Genomic DNA, 8,437 nt, shown 5'->3' with positions numbered 1-8,437 from the left:
TTTTTTCTAAACGAACCCTTCTCCATTCCTGAGCCGAGTAGCCAATGATCTCAGGCCACGCACAATCTCAGACCCGCTGCTCAACCGCTGCTAGTGCCCGGGCTGCAGCTCCCACGCCAGGGACCTCGGCTCCGCAGTCCGGAACTCCAGCTCTAGGAAGTGGGCACCCGGCAAGGCTTCCTACCCGCCTTCTCGCAGATGAGACCTGCAAACCTTGGCGGGCAGCAGCAACCTTGAGCCCCTCCCTCGGGTCTTCTGGGAGGGGCAGCGGGGAAAGCAGCGGGATCTGAGGGAGAGCTCTTTTAATTAGAGGCTTATCAGAGCTCGGGCTGATTAGGAACCCGCTGTACCCGAGGACTGAGCTGAGCCCATCTCAAGGAGGGCGGGAGTGGGGGCCGGCGGAGAGATTGCTGACTTCGCGAAGTTCCAGAGTTGTTCAAAGGCTTCTTGTCCGGGCCACGGAGGGAGAGGCCCTCCCAGCCAAGGTAGCCACTTTCCCACGGTTGATCTGGACCAGGGAGGGGAGAGCAACCTTGACATTGCGAGAAGGAGAATAAGGCTCTGAGCTCTCCTCCCCTGCCTCCACTGCGGAGGAGCCCGGAACAGGCTGCCCCAGTCTGGCCCTGGAGAGCAGAGGGGGAGATCCTACAGCAGGCTAAACCAGGAAGGTGTTCCGGAAAACCCAGTAGCCAAGGGGATAGGTGGAGTCCTCACCCGGACCCAACAACAGTCTTTGATATGACCGGAGGGGGGCGCCTTTGGCCCCATTACAACTGGGCTCCTCTAACGGACCAGCAAGACAGAGATCCCCGGGGCATAGGCTATCTAGGGGCACTACAGGGCTGGAGACGGGGGCGGGGGTCAGAAGCTGACTGGCAAGCCCTGCATTGGTCCAGACGAGGACAACCCTCACCCCCACTTCTAAGTCCTGACAGATTTCCCAACCATCTCACACTCATAAGTTCAGGGCCTATTAGGCTAGGCAGAGAAAACCCATTTCAACCTTGGAGCCAAAATTCTAGGAGAAAATAAGAGAAAAATGTGAGTTCAAGTCCTACCTCTGCCTGCCTCTGTGAACTAAGAGGCCTCTTGAGGCCTATTCCCAGATTGACTGGATTTAGGCGCCCAGTATAAAGAGGCTCCTTAGATCTCAGTGCTTCTCCTGAAGGTTCCTATAGCCATTAGCTGTCTTAATAGGTAAGCCGCGGCCTCATTGCACCACATCAAGGAAGGTTTGCTTTTTGCTAAATTAATGTTTAGACGATTATGGTGTCGGCTATAGAAGAAATGGGGGGAGGGGTATGAATATCCTTAAGAAACTGAGGAAGGAAGGAAGGAGCGCCATAGTTGCTCTCCCAGGCTTGCAAACAGGTAGCCAGAGACAGCCTGAATTCCTCTCAACAGTAGAGTCGGAGCAAGCTGATGACCATTTTCACATTTTCCAGGGACAGCTGACTGCTTCTCCTAATCAAAAACCCCAAACTGTACCCTGCATCTTGGAAAGGATCCATAGGAGTCCCTAAAGTAAAAGGAATGAATGTTCAAAGAATCCCGGATCTTGAGGGCCCCTCCTAGTTGCTATTGAGAGGGAGGGGGTTGGGAGTGAGCAGCTTCACACTTCTCACCCAGGAGCTCCCAAGGAAGCCCACAGACTCTGCTTGCACGACCCACTTAAGTAGGAGAGAAAAGGGTAAGTTTCCTAACAGGAACCCACTTTCAGGTTTGTCCTACACTGGAGATATCTCCCCACTGGCCTTCTCTTGGTTTGAGAAGAGCAGGGTATGGTGGGGAGCCTTCACCTGCTGGGCCCAGTCCTCATTTCCCAAGCTTTCTTCCGTAGCAGTCCAACCTGTCTACTCCAGAAGAACCTGGATGTTCCACCACCAACACCACCTAAGTGTACTGGCAAAGCCCTCCGGCTTTAAATTCTCAGCCCCACCCACCTTCTACTATGGATTTTTTTTCTACTAGACGTGCAGTGTAGAATGCTAAGCCTCACAGAGAGCCTAAAAAGACTCAAAAAGATGGTGGTCCTGTAGTGTTTGCTAGCCGAAGGGTTATAGGTCAGTGAGCTTCTCCAAACACCAGGCGTACACATGTTTGACAGTGGCTTCTTTTCTGACCCATGGGGGTTTAGGCGGGCTGTGTGTATTTAGACTCTGGTCAGATTTCCTCCCGTTTGGCCTATAACGTCTGGCCTAACCCAAACTCCCGGTTGTCCATCTCAGTTCTCCTCTTAGAGGCGAGCAAACTGACCTGGAGGCTTGCCAAAGGTAACACCTGCCTACTGGAAAGCGATGGCAAGATCCGAGAGCCTCTGCCAAAGTACCAAGCTCTTCCCCCAACATCTCGTGTTCAAAACTTGAGTTTCATTTATCAAAGGCCTAAGACGGAGGGACCCCCTGAGTCCGCTCCAGGTTTCTTCTCAAGACCAGGAGTTCTCATTCTTCAGTGGTTTCGGTTTCGATAGGGTTTCAGGTGGTCGAGGAGGGTTTCAGGCCCTAGAGAGCGCTTGGGCACCTCCCGCACCTTCCCCAAATGGTGCCGGTTCTCCCTCCTCCCTCCTTCCCACACATTTCAGAAACACTCAGACTAAGGACATCAGAATTTTTGGTCCAAAAAAAAAAAAAGCGCGTCTGTGTCAGTAAAGATTTTCCTAAAACATCGACTCAAACGAAATTAGATTCTCAACAGCAAAGAAATCAAATGAGAACAAACGAAGAAAACGCCAGCGGCTCGGGCTCGGGAATCATACTTCCGCCCGGGCACTAACGAAAGAGAGGTGTCGGAGCTCCTGCGAGAGTCAAAAACTAGACCGGTACGTTGACTGAAGACCCGCCAATACACTTGTTCTTGTTTCTACATCTCAAGGCTTGTGAAATCTTTCCCTAGTCTAACTTCGGTGTACGTGACTAGGAAGCATCTAAGGAGCGCGGAAAGGAAGAAGGCCACCTTTTCCCATCCTCACTCCAGGGATTTGGTTCGGTATCGGGTGGAGTCGACCAGCCAGGCTGATTTTCCTGTCCCCGCGGCCTTCAAACTATTCAGGAGAGCTCCCAACAGTACTACCTCTGCCGTAAGGTACACGGGAACACTGACTAGTTTCCCCCAAAGTGTTAATCCCTCATTCCAAAACTCTCTATTGCTTATGGTGGGTCTGGAATGAACCAGAGCCTATAGAGAGCTGGAAGATCTTCGGGTCGGCTCTTCGGACTTGTCAGAGGCAGCACGGGGCGGGGAGGGGTGGGGGGGGTCCTAAATACCAGTCCCACTTGAAGTCCTCTACTTTGTCAGTCTACCCTAGAGTCTTAAGAGTCAACGCCTGGTGAGGCTATGCATCACACTTTTCCCCGGTGTAGAATCACACGCCACAACCTCCCTCTTCCTCCTCCCGTGGAGTTCCGAAATCTCTAGGACACCCCGGGGCCCCAGATGTCCTCCCGCGTCCTGCGAACGATCGGACTTTGGGGTCGTGCTCAGCCGTGTGTAAGTGGTGGGTGGCGGTGAGGTGTCGCTCTCACTTGACAGAGCCCACTCCCCCCACCCCCCACTGTCCGCTACTTTCAGACTCCTTCGGAAGGCAGAACTGGCTAAGAACTGGTATCAGAAAGGAACTGAGGAAGGGAGAAGCGGCGTGGGATCAGGTAGCGGAGCCACTATGGGGCGTGGAGGTGGCGCTGTCCAGAATCCTTACCTTGGTTACGGATGGTGGGCTGGCTCTCCAGGCAGCTGGGCAGGTAGGGCGCATTGGGGAACATCCTGGCCTGACCGGAGGACGCCTGGCTGGGCGGGGGAGGACCGAAGGGTCCGTAGCGACAGGCCCCGGCTGTGCCGGTGAACTGGCCGGAGAAGTGCAAGGTGAAGGCGCTCAGGCACTGCTCCTCGTGCGGCTCGGCGCCGCCCCAGCTGGGCTCCTGTTTGATGAAGGAGTGGGGTGGCGGCGGAGGCGGCGGCGGAGCGGGAGGAGGCGCGGGACCGCCCAGCGACCCGTAAGCCGAGGCGCCCGGAGGCGCGAAGTCCAGCACCGGCGCCCACTGCGCCGCGCCGCTCACGGGGAGCCCGCAGCCGCCGCCGCCGCCGCCCAGCGAGGACACGGCGGCGGGCAGCAGCGCGTTCAGGTCCCGCACGTCGGAACCCATGAGCTGCGGTTCGGATGCGGACCGCTCTCCGCTCCTGCGATCCTGCGGACTCTCGGACTTGGCCCAGGTGCTGCGGGAGCCTCGGTCCCCTGGCTGCTCCGGCTGCTGAATGCACCCGGGCTCCCGGCGGAGAGTGTGCTGAGACGCCGGCTCCGGGACACACGTGGAAGCCGGCTCCAGCGACAGGAGGAAGTCCAGGATCGCGGCGAGGAGGCGGCCGGCCCGGGTTCTTGGGCTGCGGTCCTCTCTCTGGGTGGGTGGGTGGGTGAATGAGTGGGTGGGAGGGAGGGAGGGAGGGAAAAGGAAAGGGGGAGCGGGGCAGGCGGTCGGGTTGCGGAGAGCCCCGGGTGTGGGCGCTGCCTTGAACTCCTTACCCCAGCTGCCTGGCTGCCCCCAGCTTCCCAAAGCTCAAATAAGAGGGGCCGGCAGCAGGGAAGGAGGAGGAGCCAGGATGCTCGACCGCTCCATTCACACAGCAGCCCTAGCCTAGCTCAGCAAAGCGCGCTGCTCGTCCGGGTTCCTCGCATCTGGGGTGTGGGGCGGGCCCGAGGGAGCGTTCATCTCGGAGACACCCTCCTCTCTGGCCCGCTACGTGCTCTCAGCTGGCCTGTACCGCAAGCCTCCCCCTGCTTCCCCAGCTGGCCTTCCCGAGTATAGGCGCCTTGAGGCAAGGCCCTCTAGGTAAGTAGTGAGTCCCCTAGGCGTCCGACCGAGGTAGAAGAAGAGTTGGGGTTGTTAATCAGAGAGGGTGGGGTGGAGGGAGGGGCAGGTGGACTGTAAGAGGGCGGGAACCAGAGAGCCCAGAGAACTCTCCTGAGTTCTGAGGCAGATAGCCTAATTTGAGGCTTATCTCCTCCCATGTCCAGAACTCTAGAGACTAACCGCAGGGTCACTTTAGGAGGTTGGTCCCTCTGGGTTCACAGGTTGAGATCCAAGGTGAAATTGTTCGGGATGGGTAATTATGAAGTGTGACGTCAGTTATGACCAGCGGGATCTTTTTTGTTGTCTGGTAGCTGATTCTTTGGTACTGTTGGAACCCAGAGGGCTCGTGCTGCCTACAGTGTAGATGACACTTACTGGTCCTTTTTGGCAAGGGGTATTTAAACCTTATATTAACTGGGGGAAATATTCAGCTGTTTTGGGGGGTGCCGTCGGAAGCGCTCAGCAGAAATGCCCAAAACCTACTTGAGTGTGGTGGGAACGTTCCGGCGCCTTGTTGAGAAGAAACGGGAATGGAGAAGCAAAGCTGCTTCGCCAAGCACAGCTTCCTCTAGTGATAAGGGAATGATAACGGACCTGCGGTGATTGATCGGGGGATGCAAACTAGTTAGGCTAACCTAGAAATGAGCCTAAGAGAGACTCTATTGGCCCTTGGCTAGAGGCCTGTTTGCACTCTAGCCCAGAGAGTTCCCAGAGAGTGGCTTCTCAAAAAACAGCTCCTCCCTCCACCCTGTAGCTGTTTGTGAATCTTAGAGCAGGTGTTTGGGGATTGGTTTGTATTGGTTTGGGTCTCCTAAAGCATTGGCATCCAGGGCGGAAAGAACCCACAGACAAGTAGAAGCCTATGGAGTGTGGCAAGTGTAGTGGGTTTCTCAGGGCAGATGCGGGGACTCTTGGAGGCAGCAGTGATTGCGCAGCCCGGGACTGCCAGGCGAGCAGGCGGGGAAGCCGCGGGTTGCAGTCAGGCATCCCGAACCAGGATGGGACTTGAAGCTTTCCAACTAAACCTGTGGTGGTGGTGGTGGTGGGGGGGAACAGTCGAGGATGATGACTGTAAACACGAAGAAACCTAGTATTTCAGTGATCTTAGTGCATTCTCCAGATGCTGTACATTGGTTTTAATTCACATGGATTCGTGAATCCAGAATCGTCCTGAATTTGACTTGGGACCCAAGGCTCATAAAGTATTTACCTTGAGCAATTACCCATTCCTCTTGGGGATACACAATCTATATAGGTAAAGACTATCCTAAGGGAGGTTAACAGTGCTGCATTATCCGTTGATACCCCTTCACTTTCACCGTAGTGGACTCGGCGGGTGCATGCTGCTTTGGGATTTTGACTGATTTGTAACGGACTAGAAGCTTTTTTCCCCTCTTCTTGTCCTCCCTTCTTGAGAGAGAGAGAGAGAGAGAGGGAGAGAGAGAGAGAGGGGGGGGGAAGAGGACCCTCACGACAACTCCCCTGTTCTCTATCCCAAGCCGTGTAATAGGGCCCAGGGCCATTGGCCTTCTTGGGGAAGACAAGCCCTTTGGGACACAACCTCTCAAGCCCATCTTGCCCCGAAAGCCCGGTGCCCCTGTCCCTCCTTCCCTCCTCCTGACCTCGTATTTCTACTCAAAACCGGTTTTCTTAGCTTGAGGAAAGAAGAGTCAGGGTTTCATTACCAAAGGAAAATGGAGATAGTTTCTTTTTTAGTCTTCCTGCAAAATTTTTGGGAAGGAGATGGATGGAAGCTATGTATAGAGGGTCCGGTTTGATTTGAGCTCCTGAGAGTATTGTATTTCAAGAATGGAAAAGGACACACATACCTCTGCGCCCACCTTTAAATTTTTCGGGTTTACCTGGGAGGTGGGTTTGTGAGGTGGGCTAGTGTGAGAGGAAATGGGCGTTCGGAAATTGGAACTCCTCTGTCATTATTTTTCTCAAAATTTTTGAGGGGGAACCCAGGAAGCATATGTTTGACTCCCCATTTCAACCCCAGGGTGCCCTTTTCCTCCAACTTCTTGCGTTAAAGTAGCAAGAAGTTCCTATCAGGCTGGAGAAATAAGTGCGGGGGAGGGGGGGGGACTAGGGAAGCGGCCGGCCACGCAGTTGGTGGACCCCTGGTGAGACTAGAAGCTCCCAGATTCCCCCTTGCCCAGCCCGTGTCTAGAAGTCCAAGTGCCAGTAAGTCGGTGCTCTGGGACCCGCAAACCCTAGAGGTATCACAGGGATACCCCATTCTTCCCACGTCCCATCTTTCTACACTGACTTGGGTACAGTCTGGCCAGGGGTGTCGCACCTGCCGCCCACCTAAACCTCCCTCACTTGAGGCCCGCCGGGGTTCCAAAAAAAAAACGAAGGTCACGGCGAACTAGGAGCTTCCTACACTCTTCCTTTTTCCACGCCACGGCGGCGGCGGCAGCTCAGCCTCGGGCCTCAGAAAGGATCACGTTCCAAACTGTCTGTCGGTAGGCAAAGCCGGCGATGAAACTCAAGCCAGCGAGGGGGGAAACTGAGGCCCACCAGAGCTAGGAAAAGCAAATGGTACAGCACTGTAGTTAAAAAGCAAGGTGGCTTGAAAATGAGATCTCACTTCACTTGGCAACCAAGAGCTGTATGACCCCTGATGAGTTTCGCAGTGTTTTTGAGCCTTGGTTTCCATATTAGTCAATGGGAAAAATATGAAATTAGCGTTCTATCTTCGGGGATGTAGATTAATCCCATAGGAAGGTAGTGATCTGTTTACAACAAAACTACTCGATTTTGATACTATTATTGTTCAAAGACAGATTGGAAAGATTTTTGCCGAGCTCAATCAAAACCCACAACTTTCAACGTCCAATTCGTTCTGGGGTAGTTTAAACCACCGTCTCTGCTTCTTTAGTACTGATGGAATTTGGAAGAAAAGAGACACTGGCAGTCTAGGTGGCTTCAATACGTGTCTTAGAAGGCGCATAATTATTACAAAATGAAAAACATCGCAACTAGACGGAAAGGGGAGCGAAGATCTCAACCCGGTCTTTCATCTCGGGGCTGTCAACTGCATCTGGCTGAGCACAGCCTGGCGGCTACGGCCGCGGCCCCAGGGACCAGCGTGCACGCCAGGGCCGTGCTCTGGCCGGTCACCCCGAGGCTGTTGACAATTGAATAAACAAGCTGAAGCCCTGCGATCTGTCAGTGGCTGAGGCCGCCAGTCCGCGCCCACTGCCAGAGGATGGCGCGAAGAGTGACCCGACCTCCAAGTCACTAGTTACCGGGTTAGCTGCTGCCCTAGGGCCGGGCCCGCTGTCTGGAGCCCCAAGAGCAGGACAAACGCGCCAGCGCTGTTCCTTTCTGCCAGCGTTTAAGTCAGCAATCCGCCCAGGGCTGCGGGGAAACGCGCATAGGGCTCAGATTCCAGACTGGCGCAGCTGGCAAAAACAAAACAAAAACAAACAGATTCATTCTTTGCAAAACAAAAGAAAAAATGTAAACATCGGAGGGCTTTTTGTGATACAGTTCACCCCTAAGCTTCTTCTTTCATTTGAAAATTGTCTCGATCTCCTCTCTCTCTCTCTCTCTCTCTCTCTCTCTCTCTCTCTCTCTCTCTCTCT

General features: G+C 54.5%; 1 protein-coding gene and 1 long non-coding RNA gene across 7 annotated transcripts in view; one reads left to right on the top strand and one right to left on the bottom strand.

The window, feature by feature from the left end:
- Wt1 (WT1 transcription factor) overlaps positions 1-4,609 on the bottom strand; it is a 48,177-nt gene extending 43,568 nt beyond the window's left edge. For 2 of the 5 annotated variants that reach the window (XM_031371238.1, XM_031371239.1), the window contains exon 1: positions 17-213. In XM_031371238.1, coding sequence (XP_031227098.1) covers positions 17-26 — 10 coding nt within the window. In that variant the 5' untranslated portion in view covers positions 27-213. Of the gene's footprint in view, positions 1-16; positions 260-3,694 lie in introns of those variants that run through there. The other 3 variants (XM_031371235.1, XM_031371236.1, XM_031371237.1) reach the window with 3 other exon arrangements.
- Positions 4,610-4,710: 101 nt separating this feature from the next.
- The window catches only part of LOC116090594, a 32,176-nt gene continuing 28,449 nt past the window's right edge, over positions 4,711-8,437 (top strand). For both annotated transcript variants that reach the window (XR_004118736.1, XR_004118735.1), the window contains exon 1: positions 4,711-4,820. This is a non-coding gene — a long non-coding RNA (uncharacterized LOC116090594). The remainder of the gene's footprint in view (positions 4,821-8,437) is intronic.

This window comes from Mastomys coucha, unplaced genomic scaffold, assembly GCF_008632895.1.
Source record: "Mastomys coucha isolate ucsf_1 unplaced genomic scaffold, UCSF_Mcou_1 pScaffold15, whole genome shotgun sequence".
Classification (NCBI taxonomy): Eukaryota; Metazoa; Chordata; class Mammalia; order Rodentia; family Muridae; genus Mastomys; species Mastomys coucha.
This window is presented reverse-complemented; position numbering and strand designations above follow the sequence as displayed.